A 20,171-nucleotide genomic window follows, 5' to 3' on the forward strand; every position below is an offset into this window, starting at 1 on the left:
ATGACGTCTGATAGGAACTGAAGTGCCAAGCACAGGCATGTACTGGATGCGCGACGATCATACCGTCACACATTCACGCACATTTACACTGATAGAACAACCACTGTATTACCGAAGAAGGTAAATTAATTCTGGAAAAATCAAGTTTTTAACTAGCAGAATGGTTTATATATGTTCTAGAGACAATGCTTAGATGGATCCCCAAAGGATAGGACGTTGAAATATTCATGTCATGGCCACCTTAACTTCCAGATATGGCACTCTCTGGCTTTCTGCGACGAGGACAGGATTTCTTTTGAATCCTCATTTTGTTGGGTTTTTCAGGAGTGGATTTATCTATTTTGCCATTGTTGTCCGTTGATGGTTTTTCCCCCCTCAGCACTTGTAGCCATGCCCGGGGAGCTGCATTTGGCCTAGTTGCAATGCTTTCATAGGTCTTTCACAGGTTTTTAAATCAATGTCCTAGTACAAGTGGCCATCCGGTCGATTGCAATCCGGTTTAGCCGGTACAAATTGGCAGTATTCATTATATGACTTTCTCATTGAGAAAATGCCAGAGATCATTGTCATCCAAGTTCATGATTATTCATATGTTGTCCGGTAAACAATTCCCATCATGCATCATTCGATGTAGCGAATGACTTGGAGTTGATTGAGGAGGGAGAAAATATAGAGAACGTAATTCGTTACACATGTACTCTTACTGCAGTCTTTACTTACGTGCATGTACATCCTACCGTCTAACGGTGTATTGAGAGAACTGCTATTTCGGGAGCCTAACCAAGCTGTGTTGCAGTCTTTACTTACGTACATGTATATCCTACCGTCTAACGGTGTATTGAGAGAACTGCTATTTTGGGAGCCTTACCAAGCTGTGCGCCTGTGCATTAATGCTAATACTACAAATAAACCATCCGATATAACAATCTTGAATCACATGTTTTGTTTTTCTCCCCTACATTTTAGTCTCAGCCTTGAAAAACAGCAACAACAACAAACTACCTCCAGTTCCAGAGATCGCACCGCCAAAGAAGACCGAGTCAGATGAGGAGGGGGGTTTGGAACAATTACAGAATGTATGGAAGAAGCATGAGCTGTTGAGTAGAGATCTCAACTGTCCAGCTCGTTTGAGTCTTGTGGTAAGAAATTATCAGTTCTCATCCCATTTATTCAACTGCTTCTTTTGTTGTTATTACACCTGGCATCTTTTTTGACAGGTAGCCAAAGCTTTTAATGTCATAGTCTGGAAATAGATGTAAATAACTGTCTTATCTACGTAAAGGGAACCTGTGCAGGTAATGGTTGCTAAACTCAATGGGCCAAATGCATAGATTCTATCATGATCTGCTTGGGAGAGAGGCAGCCTGTCCCTGCAAGTGGTCGTGCTTAAAGATTAAAAGTCTGTCTGCTATTTAGCAGCAAAAGTGTTATCGCTGCAGAATCATGTGATACGTAAGTCACCATTTGGTTTCGGCCCAGCAATTTTGGTTTACGTCAAAATCCTTCACAGATGTTATGTGTATTTTTGTAATGAATGAAACAGTACACAAAGTATGTCTCCACGGAAGTAGAGAATTTCTGTTGAAAACTTGAAATGTCACATATCATTAACCACAACAATTTTGGATCCTACTTGGTTTAAAATTATGAAATAATTTTCTCATTTGTTCATCTTTAAATTACTTTTTCACAGAAACAAAACACATCTCGATCTTCCATTTCACATTTGTAAGGAAAAACATTTGAACTATGAAATAATTCAGTAACCAATTCTTTGCAATCTTAGATCAAAGACTCAAAATTAGATTGTTAAAAATGAATTTTTCCATGTTTTCTTGTTCTATAGCACTATATCACTTTGTATCAGGTTGAATTTGATAGTATGACCTACCAAAACTAATTAATATCTAATTAATTGTCCTTCTCTCTTTCTCTCTCTCTGTCTTTACAACAGAAAACAATGGTGGAGGTCTCGTACAATCTGAATGTAGTTTCTCATCGCAGTGAAAATTACCATGTTGCCATCACGCAGGTACATTGTTGACAGAAGATAATTCTTTCAGATTCGTAGTGAGCCGAAAAATAAAACTGAAACGCAAAGTACTTTAAATAACTCGATCTTGATCGTAACATATATATATATAAATGAGATCTACATTTGATCATGTAGTACATTTGTGACTGGACACAAAGCATTGTAACAGTGTCTTTACTTCACTCCCTATGTGGTTCAGCTCGATCACAAGCTTTGAATTTTGCCGTGTTGTCTTTACACAGGTCATGAATTATTTTGCCGCCCTGAAACCTCTGGTCAACGTCGAGAGGTACCGTGGATTGATAGGGAAGAGGTTGCTGAGGAGCAGCAAGGCTAGCAGAGCTAGCAGAGCAAGATCTAAGAGGTAGGATCTTATCAAGTTCATTAATTTTAACACACTCTCGACCCGCCACATTTGGTTTTTTAAGGCCATAGACATTTTTTTTACCGTTTGACTTTTGTAAGAATCTTCTGTTTGGTTTTGCAACAGACACTGAACAATTTTATTAATGGCTTCAGGGAGTAAAATTGTAATATGAAATTTGAGTTTTAGATGTTAAAAAGTTTACCGTTTTATTTAGGATTTATACACTGACAGCTTACAGAAACTAAATAATTGAAATGATGTCATCTTCATTGCATTTAATTTTTACTAATATTTAATACATTTGGTAGACTTGAATTAAATTAGCATTTGGAATACAAACATCTGCTTCTGAGGAATGGATGAGCAGAAAACCTGTAACTTTTAACCAGATAATTCATAGTGGGAGATTGTGGTTTCTGCACAGTATATTTTCCATGTACAAGACAAAACTCTGTTTTCCTTTTCTAGACTTAAATATGGTAAGACAAAACAGGTCGGAGTAAAGAAAACCGCAGAAGAGAAAGAAACAGATAAAGACGTAAAGGATGGTGCCTCAAATAAGATGAAATGTGATGTTGAGAAACGCTGTCTGCCAAAAGTAAGTGACAAGGAAGGAGATCTTGAGAACAAACCGGTGCCCGTTACAAGGAAGAGAAAGGGAGCTGAGACTCCCGCCATTAAAGGGTTGAAAGTTAAACTCAAACTAAAGGTACCAGCAAGGAAATTGGAAACAATGGTAGAGAAGCCTGAACCGCCTACAGACAATGCTGCTTTAAACAATGAGAATACTTGCGGGGATTCATCCGGTACACCCGAAATCAGGAAGCCACAAAGCTGCAAGGGTGTCAGTAAAGTATTGGGAGAGAGGGACGTAGAGGGTGACAATGGAAAAGAGGAGAGGCAACACAGAGGGGTAACAGGGAAGGAATCTGAAGAAGTGGAAGATGCCGTTAGGGTCGGCAGAGATGTTCGACAAGGCAAGAGAGTTGGCAACGTAAAGCTGAACATGAAAAGATTGGACGAGTACTTAATCGTCCGTAAGAAACGGGACGTCGAGGTTGCCGGTCGCAGACGAGAGAAGGGTGATGAAGGTAGGGATAGAAACAAGAGGATGGAATATGTGAAGAAAGGTGAAGGACAACAAAGGGAAGAAACCCAAGGGATTGAGGAGGTACTCGAGGAGAAAGATTCAAATGTGGGCCAGAGTAACATTACAAGAAGCAGGCAGCAAAAGCTGAGGAGGAGGAAGAGGAGGAAGAGGCCAAGTGAGAACAAGGTGGTGGATCTGACCGGGGAAAATGATGATATTGGTGAGGATAGAAAGGAGGGTGAGGCAAGAAAGGAAAGTGAGGAAAGAAAGGAGGCTGAGGAAAAACAGGAGGGTGAGGCAAGTAAAGAGGGTGAGAATATTGATAGTGATGAAGAGTTTAAGAAGCAGGCAAAAAAGAGACCAGTTGATCCTTGCCGAGAGGATGGAGTTAGAAAGCTACAGAAGAACAAGTTGAAGAGGAAGAAGACGTTAACGGTTAAGGTTAATGCACTTTGCATGGCAAAAAGAAACGCTGTCATGAATGGAGGACCAAAGAAAAGAGGAGAGAGTCAGGTTTGTCTTAAAGACAAAACAGATGAGGAGGAGGACGAGGAGGAGGAGGAGGGCAAGGATGGACAGAGTGTGGCAGACCAATGCAATGAGGATGGAAAAGAGGATGGAACAGTTGAAGGACAAATTAATGATGTTGAAAATTGTGAGAAAGAGGGATTGGGCAAACAAGAGGGTTGGGGGACACAAGAGGGAAGGGGAACAGAACAGGGTGGAGAAGCAAGCTCTGGAGATGAGGGGCAGGACAGGAAGAATGAACAAACTGTCAGAGATGAGAAGAGAATTGAGAAGAGTATTCAGGAGAAGATAATTAATGTAAAGACTGTTAAGAAGGTGGAAAAGAACAAAATTACCATAGAAAAAGAAAACGAGATGGAAAGTAAATCAGTTGGAGGAGCTGAACGGGAAGAGAACGTGGAACAATTGGTGGAATACTCCACGATAAGAGATTTGCCAAAAGGTGAGGGTGAGGCAAGAAATTTGATCATCCCTAGAACTGGCAAAGTGGCAAGAGAGCATGTTGGTAAAAGCCAGGAAGATGACAGTGACCTCAAGGTCAGTGAGGTTGGTGAGGAGAGGGTCAAAGCGGGAGACGATGATAACAAAGAGAGCCAAGAAGAGACGAGAGAGGACCTCAAGGAAGAGGCGAAGGAGAGCCGTATCTGTGGGGTGACGAAGAGGAAAGGTTTCGCTACAAAGATGGCGAAAGGGCAAAGAGGTGAGCATTTAAAACTTTATAAGCAGCTTCTTTTTTTTTAGCTGATCTTGACCAAGTTGTTGACACTGTTTGACATGAAAATGTCACAGAATAATTTGTGATCAAATTTTGTGTAGGACTTTGAAAGGTTCTGATTTGCTTTTCTCTCCCATTGAATACTGTAGTTCCTGTATAGGAAACTGCTATACATGTACATCTTTAATGCTGGTATAGCAACTTGACCATTTTGGTGACATAGCATTTTGCAATGCGATGCTGGATAAATTATTCCCTGAATGTACCTCATCAGCTAGATATAAAAAGGTTAATAGTAAAAAGTTGAACATTTTGAAAAAATATTTTCAGGCATGAAATTTTTCTGGACAACGACTTGTTGAAGATGTCATCGATCTAATTTCTCGTTTATTTAAACCATCGTTTTGTGAGAAGTTTTAAATTAGCAATGTTACAAAATGCAATCATATTTTTGGGAAGGTTTAGGAAACTTGAAGACCAACTTTAAATACAAGCTGCTGGTTATGATGGTATGATTGACCAGTATCAGCATATCCCCAGAGGGAGCGGTTATAACATCATTTGTTCTTTATCAGGAGTGGTAGTATCATCATTGCATGTTACACCTTCATGTCATGATTTATGAATCAGGATTTGTTATGTTGTCATTGCATGATGATGGTATCCCCATCTGGAGAGCGAAAACCATCATTAGTTCTTTATCAGGAGTGGTAGTACCATCATTGTAAATGTATGTTACACCGTCATGTCATGATTTACGAATCAGGATTTGTCATACCGTCATGACATGATTATGGTATCCCCATCTGGAGAGGTAAAACCATCATTTGTTCTTTATCAGGAGTGGTAGTACCATCATTGTAAATGTATATTACACCGTCATGTCATGATTTACCAATTGGGATTTGTCATACTGTCATGAATGTTTGTGGTATCCCCATCAGGAGCAGTTATACCATCATTTATTCCTTGGCAGAAGTTGTAATACAGCATTACCATTAAATGGTATCGCAAGCCTGGAGTTCACATGAAAACACCCGAAGGGCATGTGGGAATGGTTTAAAGTACTATAAATATAAATTGTAATAATCTGACCGGACCTTGGACTATATATACAAGGCTCTAAAGAAAACAAGAAAATGATTTAGGCTATCTATGAATGGCTCGAGAAACAACACAAGACTGACTCTTTAAGGTATGTAGAAAACATGTGACACACCGCCAACTAGACCAACAATTGACGCAATAAACGCTATAAACATACTATAAATACTATATGCAAAGTAACTCATTAATATTCATAAATTAAATGGACTAGCAAAATAGCATGTGTAGAAGTAAACATAGCTACTGTACATCAGTGTACCTCCACCAGTTATAATTACCATCATTTAGTGATATTTCTATCAAAGCATGTCTCCCATGAGAAATAGTATAACTATCACATCATAATATATAGTTGCTTGGTTGTCAGAACTGCTGATTTTCTTTGTCCGAACAGGACTTTGGTCGTCCCAAACAATCTGAAAACCGTTAAAAATTTGCCCTTGTGTGATAGGTTTATTTACATTCGGTCTAAGACAATTTAGTAAGCTTAATGTACCGTGCAGTCTCGTTTGAAATAACACATCAATTTTGGGATTGACAAAATTTGGCAACCAAATGTGAAAAGCTGCCCTAACAACCCAAATTAATAAAATCAATAAAGTAGACAAATTTTGATTTCCTGTGAATACAGCTAATAATGTCTGAGATCAACAACATTTTTAGTATCTCCTGGAATCGGTCGTTACAGGTTGAAAAAAAGCTTGTTTGGTTTGAACATCCAAGAATGGTGTCTGGGTTCGTTCAATGTCAGTCTACCATTCCAGTAAACAATAGTCTGAGATTGGCCACGAAGAACAAACACCTGAGCAGGCATCTTTTCTGTTGACATTGGTTTAACCATTACCTTACAAAGATAAGGGTATTATTGACAGCAGGTTATTGATTGGCTTCTGTCAAGTCACTAACAGTAACAATTTGGTCAACTCTTTATTTTTCTTTCCTTTTTTCTCTTGACACTAAATATACATATCTACAGTATTCTGGTTGTAGTTGGGAAATTGCATTTCATGTACTACAGTAAATATACATATTGCAGGTGGCTTGGTACTGAGAAATTTATTAAAATAAGTTTGAACTTACAATGTGGGCCATCGTTGACCTTGGTTAAACTCATGTAACACCTCCTTAGACCTACAGTATGTATTGGAAGTGAAATGGACGGTAGAGTCTGTGTCCCTCGTATAAAAGATATTAACTTATAATGGTACGATTGTTTTTTAGTATTTACTCAAGTTGGAATTTCTTTTTCGTTCTCATAAATATTTGTTTTTGCTTTGTTTGCAGTCTGTATTCTCTTTATTGGTTTGGAATAACTACACACTATAATGACTATATAGTACATGGTACCACATTGGTAACGGTTTGCATAATCATCCATTCAACATTATCTTCTGTTTTGCACTGCAAACATACAAAACTGTTCTTCATGCATGGATATTTAAGTTGCAATGCTTTTTGGTTATTTTCCATTTATGCATGGTAGAATAGCAGTATGTAGGGTAAAGTTTTTAAACAATTTGCTGTAGGTCTGAGTTCATTTCAGGTCACGAAGGGTCCAAACTTGAAATCCCTGTCAACATGTTATCTCCAGATGGGAACATTTATTTGCTATCATAATTTACATGTGGCTTCCCTATAATGAGTACAAGAAGAAGATTGTTTTAGGTGGAGGTCAAAGGTCATTTGGGGTCAGCAGAGTGTAAAATGTGAAAATCTAAAAAATCTCCAAAACCTAAACAACAAAGGAGCTCTTATATGCATGGTATGATCGCCTTATGTAGTGTAAAGATTTTACACAATTTGGTGTAGGTCAAAGGTCATCAGAGGTCAAATCCTAAAAACATTCTAAAGCACAATATCTCAAGAAAGGAAACTTCACGAGTTCTCACACATGACAAATGGCTTCCTTTAAATATCATTTCCAGTTTTTTGGAGGGCGTGGGGGCGGGGGGATATTTAGTTGGGTGATTAAATATTATGTTGTATATAATAATGATGTACTTTCTGGCCAAAACTTGCCAAAACAAAAAATTCCCACCAAAACATTTGTTTCCCTCAAAAGAGTCAAACCAAAACAGTACAGAGATGCATACATTTGCTGGATCTCTTCCAATGGGCCATCAATAATGTGTGATTATTTACTTCACAGTCGAACCAAAAAGCCTGACCGTTTAGAGCATTGAGATTGAATACACAATGAGGCTTTAAATCAGTCCTTTTACTTGGAGACTATCTGCTTTTCGGTATTTACCTTAAACTTGTCGTATGTAACATGTTTCTTTTAACCGCTTTTCATACATAATGCAACTGGCAAGTATATATATATTACATTATGAATTCATCTGTGTTTGGGTATTGTGATTACAAAGGAAAGTTAATGCGGTTAATTCCTAAAAGTTCACCGAAAGCCTAATCTACCATGGATAAAGGACCATTGTGTATTAAAAAAATGATTAAATGCTTTTGTGAGGGTGCACAGTATTCTTGTCTCCAGAATATGCAATTATTTTGTCCTTTGCATTTTCTCATCTATGGCATTGAAAGTAATGCCTATTGGACAAAGAAGTAATTTTCTTGTTACAAGGTAAGGCTTTCCATTCCATGCAAAATGCATTGAGCAACCTATGATTATTATTTTCATGCCAAATGCATGCCAGCTATATAGATATATCATAGTGCATGCTCAATAAAGCAGTATTTATTGTTGTGTATGCCACACACTGCAAATATCACACCTGAGCGATGCCGCAAATATATGGTACTTGAAACTATAGTTGAAACTGGAACAATGAGCAAAGGTAACTTAAATTTGAAACAATTTCCAAATGAAGAAATAAAACACTACATGATGATTGTGTGGCAACATATATATATATATATATATATATATATATATATATATATATATATATATATATATATATATATATATATATATATATATATATATATATATATATATATATATATATATATAGAAGTATGTTTGTTTGTATGTATGTATGCACCCCATTTATTGGCCTTAATGGTAAAAAAATCACTAGTAGTTACAACCTATTAAACACAAAATGAAACTTTCACATCAAAATATAATCATTTAGAAAATGTCGATATAAATCTCTTACTGACACAAGAAAATAAGATATAAATAAATTTACTAATCTAAGAGTACTGATATAATAGATAATTAGACCTATAGTCTACCAATTCTACAATATGTTTACAACAAACGTACCTTACACCCATGTCTTATTTATATATTAGAACGATTATAGTTGCTTTTTATTTATGATACTAAGGATAAAGATTACAAAGGCTATATTTGCAGAATAGTGATTTGCTGGTGTGATGCAACGGTTCAATGCATACATACAACAGTGTATTAAACCTTGTATACAACACTTGAACCTTGCATGTAGTTAAACTTGTCTGTGTGTAGTTAAACTTGGCTTTATGTAATAATATATGACTTGTGTCCTTGTGGTATTTGGAGTCTGAAGTGTACAGGCTTCAAGTTATAGCAGCTCGGGACCAGTCAAATCCTTCAATCTCAAAGATCTCTTGAGTTTGTCACAGGGATATCCAATGAATATTTGAATATTACATAGCTTTGTCAGAGTTATGACATGTAACTCCAAAATGAAACTTTCACAATTGCAATATAATTATTTCGAAAATATTCATGAAAATATCATGCTAAAACAAGAAAATATGATATAATAACTAGAATTTCGGCTCCAAGTATTTGCACGATAATCTGCACACGGAAGTTTTTGACTGCTGCTGCATCAGTGGAAAAACACAATTTCACCTCAACTCAACAAAAATGTAAACTTACCATTAAACATCATTTAGAACAAGTACCCCCTACACAAGCATTGACTGCTGAAAATACCGAAGCACTGCAATAAAGCTCAAAGAAGAATTTTAGTCTCAAATTTTGAATGTGTTTAAAATAATTTATTAAAGAAAACATACACAGAATGTGTATTTTACATACAATATTCTGTAACTGGATTTTTTTGCAGTTGCCTTGAATGATACGTAAAACCCGAGCCTTCACAAATCAAAACACCCCCCCCCAAAAAAAAAATTGTTCTCATTTTACGGCCCACACTAATAGCCACCGCTGCTGAGCTCGAAAAAATATGCCCTTTTAGACATTAATTAACACCAATTATGACTGAAACACTGTACTTTCCCATATTTTGGAGAAAGAAAACGTGTCCTATTAACCCATATGGTCACTCAGTTTTCAGTCGTCTGCATTTAGTCCCCCAAATTTTTGTGAGGTGGGGGGGGATGGCACTTTGCCCCCTCTGGTTGGATGTCCGGAAAAATTTCTCACAGAGAGTTGTGGATGAGTAGATTACTCTGCCGATTCGGTTGTTATGTCTAAAAGTGTAAATGCCTTTAACAGTGCACTTAACAGAGATATTTCCTGCAGTGAGGAAATATTTCCTGCAGAGAGGAAATATTTCCTGCAGTGAGGATATTTCCTGCAGTGAGGAAATATTTCCATGCAGTGAGGAAATATTTCCATGCAGTGAGTTTAAGGTTTGGGTTCTTGTTTTACCAGGTCCCTTTATGAGGAAAATTTCGTTCCTGACACTTTTCTTACTTAACTAAATTGAGCAAATGATACACTTGTCTAGAATGTAAATATTGAGCGGATGACGTTCACATCTCGTGCAATTTAGCCGGTTTGGTAATGGCGACGGAATTAGAGTAGGGATTAGAGTACACAGTAATTTTTGTAGGCGAATTGAAATGCAAATCTTTAAGAGTTCATTATCTGAAAATGCAAAAAGGAAAAAAAAAAAAAAAAAGAAAGAGAAAATATACGGTTCCAAACAGTCTTTATAACGATTTCAAGTAGACAGTATTTGACGAAATAATTTATAACTATTTGCAGCAAGGTCGGAAGTCAGTAGAATGCATACATGCTGAGATATGCGGAAAGAAAGAATAGTCTCAACAGTGTAAGCGTAGGACGTATTTTGGAAACTGTATAGTTGCGGCTAATGTACACAAAGAGGAGGGCTATATGTGGTATGGGTTCATGGAAGTTATTTGGGGGTTAAGTGAAGTTTTTTGGGGGGTTGGGGGGGGGGCAGAGGGAAGAACTTCCTCTACTGACCGCATCCTAAATTGCTGAGCTGCAACTTATTACTGAATGGGAAGTTTTTCTCTCCCGCTATTTGAAGTCTATTGTAGCTAGCGCAATAATTTTCTTTACAATAGGCTAATTGTTACGACTTTTTGAGTGCGGTTTTGACGGTTGTTGACGGTTTGACGTTATGTGTCTTTATTCGGCAAAATGTGGCTGCCAGAAATTGGGCATAGGCTTGGTGAAATCCGAGAACTGAAAAGAAAATGGAAAAAAATCGTCACTTAAAATGTCAAACATATCGACCTATAATTCAAAAACAAATACGCAAAATGTAGTCGTTCGGGCCAAGTAAAGAAGTCTGGGAGTTGTGTGCAGTTATATATCGAATAGAATTCCGAACTTGTTTCTTTTAGACGCTAAAAGGAAATGTATACGTATTATGAATATTAAATACAGTATTACATAGAAGGGCCTAGTCCTATGTGCTTTGTATCATATCGCAATACCTCAGGCCACAGTGGCATTAGTCTGAGGAGTTGAACTTCTTGTAATCAACCAATCACAAATCTAGTTGAGATATGCGAGGCAAACTTGAGCAATGAGGCAAAATGGCCGACAAAGCTACGGGTAAGTGCTCAAAAATTCACTACAAACAGACTGCAATCGGCTAGTCCATTTGAATCTAATGCATTCAGTTTTAACCTCGTGTAATTTTGAAAGGTGAGGTGGTTCATTTATTTATCTGTAATGTAGATTTATGAAAGAAAGTGGGAAGAACGAGAACGTGTCTGGCTAGCCTAACGTTAGGCTCATTCATGTATGTCTAACGTAGGCATAGCCTAGGTTGATTTCATGTAAACAGCGCACTCAGTACAATATGGCAGTATTATTGTTAAAGTGCTTAGTGGAGTGTTACCGTTAGGCTGTAGTACTAGTATTACTAGTGTAGTACTGCACTGTGGTAAAGTAAATGTTCCAGTTAATCCGCAAATGTGGTGAACTGTGCTGCATTATTATATGGTTTGAATCTTCGTTAAAGAGTATGCAAGGTGCGATTTATATTAGCTCTAATTACTTCACTGTGAGAATTGCCTAGCCTTGGCCTAATTAACGTTATTTTTAATAGGCTAGGCCATCAGGCTTCAGTAATTTTTGACAGATTCTTGACTCACCATACTGCATCGGCTAAGCCCTAACATGCCTAACAATTTGAGGCCCAATAAAACCCTTGATATTATTATGAGGAAACTAAGGATATACCACTTAAAGACTGAACAAATATCTTCAACTTCTCTCAGAAATGAAACACTTCCTGCAACAAGGCATTCTACAGTAGTTGTAATGCCATGAACCTTGGGAATGGGAATGAATTTTTTAGATTTGCATCCATTTTTTTTCTTCAAATAGCATTCTTGCCAAGAGCCCTTTTACCCATCAATTTTGGTTCCTTGCTGAAGGCAAAGGAATATGCAATGGTGGTGGCATGTGTATATTTGTCACCTTGCACTTTTAAATGTGATAACTCACCAAGCAAAGATTGCATGAAGTTCAAACTTAGTATGTAAATTCCCTTTACAAAGTTCTTGGCTGCTTTTGTTAGTGAGAGATTTGAAAGGTCAGTATGAAAACCTTATAAATAAGCTTACTGAACATATTATGTACAATATAATGGTGAATGTCACAGTTGGCATAATATACTCTTTTACTGCTGTTTGATGATTTGGAACTTGCATTTGTGTCGTGGACTTTAAAACAGAGTTATGGTTGCTAGAGTAGGATGTCTGACTTTGCTGGATGGTAGCAATTTCTGAAATATGTCTTTTGAATTTCAGTTAAGTTTTGTCCAATATATATCCTAGTACAGAAGTACTATACTTACTAGTAAGTTGTAACAGAGGGTAATAGTAAGAGAACATACAAACTGGGCTGGGAATTTATTTTTTGTGGAGGAAGCCAATGATGGAATTTATGAGCATGATTTACAGCTTATAGCTACCGTTGCCAAAGTGTTCATGCTCCCTTACAACAGTTTCCTGAATATTGTCTGGTATGGAGACCTTTGCTGGATTAAATAAATACATGGACTCTCAACTTTCAAAACTCAAATTAAGCAGATATTTAAGTTTGGGTAAAGGCATGTTAAACAAGTTTTCAATCAAATTAATTAATACATATCAAGTTCCCCATATATACACTTTCCTGGAATTGAAAAAGACAGCTTTCCCAAATTAATAGTGCACTCATAAAGTTTGGAAGATGATTGTGGCTTAGATGTCATGTCCGGGAGATTTCATTTTTGTCAATGAGCGATATAATAGTGCGACAGCGAACTTGGGGGTTTGATCTGTTAGTTTTCCTTCACTTTCTCACTTTATATAATTTTCAAGGTGAAAGTACTGTACTGGTAAATATTGTTACTGACATAAATGCCAGTATGGGATAGGGTTGAAAAGATTCATGATTTCAGCAATACCTATTGCCAATACCATTGCCATTGGCTCTGTGATGTAATTTTAGACTTGCTCCAGTCTCTTGCTTGATATATTGAAACAATGAAACCCAAAGGGTACAAAATTGTCTTTGGGGGGGGGGGGGGGAGGGGTTGCAATTTGTTTTAATGTACATTTTATTGTTTAAGTTAAATTGAATGGGATTACTTGTTTGGCTACCAGCTGTTTATTTTCAAGGTGACAATTGTTTTATCCAAGGTTTTCTTTCTTGTGACTGCAGACAAGTTATCTTTGATATGTACACATGTTTCTTTCGCAGATCCTAAGAAAGAACCAGAGATCTTTGAGGTAGATACCATCCTAAAACATGCCCAAGACTGTGAGGTATAGTATGCTATTTCAGTAGTGTTTACTTGGTAAACTCATTCAGTTTGAGACTGCCAAGTAACATCTTAAAGAGAATGTATGCCCTGTATTTTCTATTAAATAGCGTCTTCTTTGATGAAGCACGTGTGACATTGTGTAACATTCTCAACTTTTCATACAGTTACCAAAATGCCCAACATAGTTTTACAGCACTTACAGTACAATTACTATGTATGTAAGACTTACGACATTAGAAAACAAGGGAAAGAATGACATATATATGATATTAAAATTGTTGCACAAATTTGAAATCGTTTTCTGTTAGCAGTTTCATTATCTGTATAAACACTTTTATCTATTATTGACGGCATTTGGAACTCCTAACGCAACTTTTACAAGGCGTTTCCTGTCAGACAAGCTTCAGAAAGCGACAAAGTGGCAAAACATGAACAATATATCTAATTACTAGTTGCAAGACCTGTTTATTCTTAGCCAAGACTTGACTTCCCGCCATTCTTAGTAAACGGGAAAGAAAACAAGGAAATGGAGATACAGACCGTTCCATCTGGAACTGTGAAAACATAAAATAGTCTTGGTTTACATATTCAAGTTCAAATCGTTAATATGTCTAATTACTGTACATCGTTAGTAAAAACTGTGAACTTAAAAAAACAATTGGCTTCCCAAGTTTGCAAATCAGATGTGTTTCTTTCTGCATCAGGCTGCCAGCGCGGTTACTACACACGTATCTGAGTCAGTGTTACATACGCAGTACGCAGATTGTGTGATTTTAGATGTACAATTAAGGGACATGAATGCGTGACATTCAGAGAAAGTAAAATCCACTAATCAGCAGTGAAAGGATTTCTCATTACATGTCATGGACAAAAGTTAGCTTAGTCCTGGTTACATTTTGTGCAATTTGGAAATCCCCCATCTTTATCTCCTTTAAAATAGGTCCATAAATGTAGAGGTAGTTTTCAGTAGTCTTTCAACAGATATATGATTAACTTCTCGATTTTGAGTTTCCAGCCAATTGATCTCAAATCGATTGGCCAGGTCAATTTATGTTACAGCATTTTTAACCTGTGGACCATTTCACCCTTTCTCTATCTATTGGATTTGTTGAATGGTATTTGTAATATATGGATCCTTTCCATTGGTTGTGAAAAGTATTGATAAAAAAGGTGACCGTCTTTACAGCACTGAGTAAGTTTGAAACGAGAGGGCCTAGCTCAGTCATCAATCAAAGATTTCTTCAGGAAGAATATCTGTCATGTGTCACATCTAAGGTTATGTTGCATAACTCCCACCTGGTGCCCTTACTATAACGATTTCACTTCCACAGGGCGGCGATTGGTACTACGTCAAGTGGCTGGGTTATTCTTCGGATCAGAACACTTGGGAACCGTCGGAGCATTTGAGTGGCTGTTCGAACCTCCTGAAGAAATTCCATCGGCAGCTGAAGCGAGCGCAGCAGACGCATCTGAGTCGAAAGCGGAAACTGTCCGACGACGGACTGGTACTCGGACCGAAGAAACCCAAGTTACAAAAGCAACCCATGTCGCCAGTCTCGACGGAAGCGTTGCAAGCCATGGTTAGGGAAGAATTAAAGAACTGGACCATTAGTTTAAATTGTATCTGTACCGATACGGCACCGATAGTAGTTGAAAATGATGTTGACTTTGAGGGACCTCCCACTGACTTTACATACATCAATGACTATATATCTGGGAGGGGAGTAACCATTCCAAATGATCCTCTGGTCGGTTGTGAGTGTACTAAATGTTCCGAGGATGAGCCAGAATGCTGTCCTCAAAACAGCGGCGTCAAATTTGCCTACAACAGGCTGAAGCATATTCGTGTCAAACCGGGAACCCCAATCTACGAATGCAACAAGTATTGTAAATGTGGAGAAGATTGTCCAAACAGGTAAAATGACCGTTTGCGATGTCAGTCTTTTTATTTAATTAGCAGATTCCAGCACTATTTGTACGTTCTCTTTAGGATGACATATCACGGCAGTAATGCCACAAGTTTAATTTGCTAATATACTGTAGGTTTTGCAGGTCATAGTGGAGGTGTTAATACACAGGGAAGTTTATATTAGTTTACAATTCATTTGATTAGAGTTTGTTGATTTAGAACAAAGACAGGCTTTTGGTTTTCCAATCAAAAATTTTATAGTTGGAACATGCTTTATTTAATCTTGCAAAGGGAATTTAAGCTGTTTATCCTTTAAAGGTATTTTAGTGATCTTTGTGTAAGAATTGGTCAATTTGCTACCTTTTTGCTAGAGTAAATAGCTTATGTGTATATTATGTTTTTATATGAAGTGCTCCTCGAGTGTCCAGTGTAGTTGTGATGTTTATGTTAAAGCAAATTTGCTGTCATAGTTGAATGTAGTATATTATGAGATCCAGAGTGAGTAAGTTTTCTGGTTGAAAGGAGCACAAATTGGTCATTATTCACTATTTATTGCAACATCATCCTTATCAGTAATGGCAAAATTTTGTCCTCTGCCCCTCTAGGGTGGTGCAGTTAGGAAGGAAATACCCAATGTCCATTTTTCGAACAGCGAACAACCGAGGTTGGGGTGTGAAGACCTTGGTTGATATCAGGAGGAGCACATTTGTCATGGAATATGTTGGAGAGGTAAGATGTTTTCTTAAGTCTTCTCTTAAGTGTTTTCTTAAGTGCTATGAATGAAGTATGACATGTATTGTAATGAAAAGGTAATTTAATTGGTAAAGACCCCTGAGCTTGGTTACATTATTTGTGGGGTGTCCTTGGTACAATGAATCAGGAAGGAATTTTCTGTGTAACATCTCTTGATACAAAGAAACACAACAGAATCGTCATTATAGATTAGCTGTCCCGTAACAAAATTGCTGACATATTTAAAAACAATAACAGAGACACTTAAATGTCACAAAGCATTTCTTAAATTCATATAAACCTAAATCAGCGTTCGAGCCAAATAAAGATTGGAAGTTTCATCATGTACAGTCTTTACAGTACTGTAGGTTTACAAAATCTTTGTTTCACTTTTCAAGAGATTTGTATTTGGTGCATCAGAGATGCCAACCAGTACGATTTTATCGTATTTAGTACTATAAAACAAGTGTATTTACGATATTGCCTCTTGAAATACGATTTTTCATCTTTCAAAAAAAAGAAGGAAGCGGAATCGCATAGAAACATGTACAAGTAACCCTCCCAAACCCTGACAAACACGTTGAACACCGAGCCTACATGGGCGGGAAATACGCGGAATCCGCAGCTTTACAATTTTCTCATTAAATGTTAATGAAAAAGCAAACATTTTACTTGCCCGTTCTTATCAGTAAAACATTTTTCTGACATTTAACAGGACCGGGGCCAACGGGCCAGTGGTAGTGTCCAGTTTCGTGAAAATCTGATTTTTCTCTCCAAAATTTGATTTTTTTTTAGGATATTAAGTATGTTTTTTTGTGTCAAGAGGTTGGCATCTCTGGTGCATGGTGGACTGGTTTGATTAAAAATGAGCAATAGGGTTAATGTAATCAAGGAATGCGATTGTGTTACACTAATGTAGCTAGACTTAATCAATTAGCCCATTTTCTTTCATGTCTGGCACCTTTGTTAAAAAAACAAAGGAAATGAATGTTAAAAAAAACATAGGAAATGAATATTGATTTTAGAAGGGTCAAGGGTCAACCAAGAGAGGTTGTGATTAAAGAAAATCCTTTAGAAAAAGTCTCATCCTATAAATATCTTGGTGTTGTTATTGATGATCAACTGGCGTGGCATAAGCATATTGATTATTTAGTAAAGAGAGTAAACCCTAGACTATACTGTCTCCGTAGATTGAGTAAATTTGACATTGACATTCGTATCCTCACTATATTTTATAACTCAGTCATTTGTAGCGTGTTTAAATATTGTATGACATGCTGGGGTGGTAATGTGACTGCTTATGATAAGAGTCGCATTGATTCTGTTATCAGACAGGCTAACCGTATTCTGGGTGGGGATCAGCTCACAATGGAGTGTATGTATCATAATGTTATAGAGTCTAAGCTCGACGCCATCCTTGCCGACGAGAATCACCCATTGTTTCCTAATCTCAACAGTGTAATTATATCTCGCAGTGGGCGGATGAGGCTTCCGAGTGCAATAACAAATCGACACAAATCTTCCTTTATCCCTCAGTGCATTAAGCTCTTTAATTTTCGTTTCAATCGTTAGTTGCCTGCTTTTCCTTCCGTTCTTGCCATCCATACGGGTGTTACATTTGTTTTTCATCACGCCTTTATTCTTTTATACTTTAATTCTCTGATACTCTTATGTTTGCCATTCTTATGTCTTTTTACTCTTTGTCATCTTGTATTTGTCTTATTTGTACATATCTATTCGGGTGTTACATTTGTTTTATCATCACGCCTTTAAACTTTTATACTTTAATTCTCTGATACTCTCATGTTTGTCATTCTTATATCTTCTTACTCTTTATCATCTTGTATTTGTCGTAGATGTACATATGCGAGCTTGTATTTTCCCTTCTGGGATGAAATAAAGTTTTACTTACTTACTTACTTACTTTGCAAGCTTAGATTCTAAATGCTCAACCAGTATAACAGATTGATGTGTTGCATTAGAGTTCCAAATACTTCCCTCCCAGTCTCTGGGTTGTATGGAATGCAACTGGGGAGAATGATCACTAGTTACACAGTATGTAAGGTATATACTGTGGCTTCTGACCGGTGCCTCGCAGCAAAGAAATGACTATATGAGTAATCCCCACCAACTGATGGCTAGATAGCTCAATTGGTAGAGCCCCTGGGGTCTGTGAACCAGAGGTCGATGGTTGGCTATCCCCTTCTAGCCGTAAATTTCTCTTGCTCTCTTTCAAGGTCATTACTAATGAGGAAGCCGAGAGGCGGGGCAAGGAATATGATGCCAATGGTCGGACTTACCTCTTTGACTTAGATTACAATGATGATGACTGTCCTTTCACAGTCGATGCTGGAAAGTCAGGAAATATATCTCACTTTGTCAACCATTCCGTAAGTCAATTTTCCAAAGATTCAAGTCAGGATTTCCTGGACAAATGGTAGTTGCATTGTTTGAATGTATAAAATCAAAAATGTGTAATAACATTAATGATCAGGGCTTCACTGAGGATCTGACTTCATCATCAATTTAGAGGAGCTGGAGCATTCCAGAGATTTTTAGATTATTTTTAAATGTGAATATTTTGAACATGGGAATAGCTATAGAGACATTACTCTTTCTCAAGTGTTTCTATTTTCTTGGACTAATGGCAAATCAAGACTAAAATGCTGCCTACATTTATCCTTTAATTTGTAAGTTGTTACTGTTAACCCTATTAAGGTAATCAAACAAAGCATTGACTGTTGTGTGCATGTTATTTTCTCCCTCGGAGGGAGGCTACTCTTATAAACAGGTACATTCAAAATTGATACCAAACTTGTTACTGGCTAAACAGGTATACTGGTCATACTTGGTACTGGCTATACTTACTGGCTATACTTGGTATACAGGTCAATAAAGTGCTGTTGTTCACTTAAATTAAACAATGGGTCAAACTTGTTTCCAAAGACAGGTCCTTTCTAGTTCTGCGAAATTTGACCAAGCTGCAGTCTGCGATCGCATGAACATTACTGTACCGTGTGTTCATCGTCAGTAGTATATACAAATTTTTTGGGAATTTGAAACTGAAGTCAAAGTTACTGCTTTAAGCACCTTAACATGAGTTTTATTAAGTTCTTTTATCATATGGCCAAACTCCACCAGGAAGTGGAACCATGAACTACTCAATCACACAGCAGCGAGTTTGTATAGAAGTTCATCCAGCGTATAAGCATGCTTGTGAGCTTCTTCACACAAACTTGTCACTTTGATTCAGGGAACTGTAAATGGTATAGATCAGGCGCACTAGGACTGATATGAGAGCGGACATAGCTTTATTGGTCACCGGTGGATGCTAATTTCAATTAACTTGCATTTGTGATGTTTAATCGATAATGTTTTTATTTTTTCTCATTTTATTCCCAGTGTGATCCCAACCTTGTAGTGTACGGCGTGTGGGTGAACTGCGTAGACCCGAGGTTACCGCGCATTGCTCTCTTTGCTAACAGGGACATCAAAGCTGGAGAGGAGCTGACGTTTGATTATCAAATGACAGGTAAGTTGTCAGAAGTATTCAACAGGGATGCCAGAATTCTGGCAAAATATTGAAATTTGGTTTCGGCTCCACACGATCTTTCCGTCCCAGTTGAAACAGTCATGAGCTTTTTCTGCGAATTTCTAACTATTATCCTAACACACTGTAAACATATGCAAATTGGAGCCTATACTGCAAAAACATGATATCTCACATAAAGTTCAGATAAGT

General features: G+C 37.3%; 1 protein-coding gene across 3 annotated transcripts in view; it reads left to right on the forward strand.

Moving 5' to 3' along the window:
• The window catches only part of LOC139961722 (uncharacterized), a 36,697-nt gene that overhangs the window by 11,692 nt on the left and 4,834 nt on the right, over positions 1-20,171 (forward strand). For all 3 annotated transcript variants that reach the window (XM_071961153.1, XM_071961155.1, XM_071961154.1), the window contains exons 12-20: positions 967-1,139; positions 1,955-2,032; positions 2,278-2,399; positions 2,871-4,720; positions 13,725-13,789; positions 15,120-15,703; positions 16,303-16,426; positions 18,667-18,819; positions 19,832-19,961. In XM_071961153.1, the coding sequence (XP_071817254.1) occupies positions 967-1,139; positions 1,955-2,032; positions 2,278-2,399; positions 2,871-4,720; positions 13,725-13,789; positions 15,120-15,703; positions 16,303-16,426; positions 18,667-18,819; positions 19,832-19,961 (3,279 nt within the window). The remainder of the gene's footprint in view (positions 1-966; positions 1,140-1,954; positions 2,033-2,277; positions 2,400-2,870; positions 4,721-13,724; positions 13,790-15,119; positions 15,704-16,302; positions 16,427-18,666; positions 18,820-19,831; positions 19,962-20,171) is intronic.

This window comes from Apostichopus japonicus, chromosome 20 (assembly GCF_037975245.1).
Source record: "Apostichopus japonicus isolate 1M-3 chromosome 20, ASM3797524v1, whole genome shotgun sequence".
NCBI lineage: Eukaryota > Metazoa > Echinodermata > Holothuroidea > Aspidochirotida > Stichopodidae > Apostichopus > Apostichopus japonicus.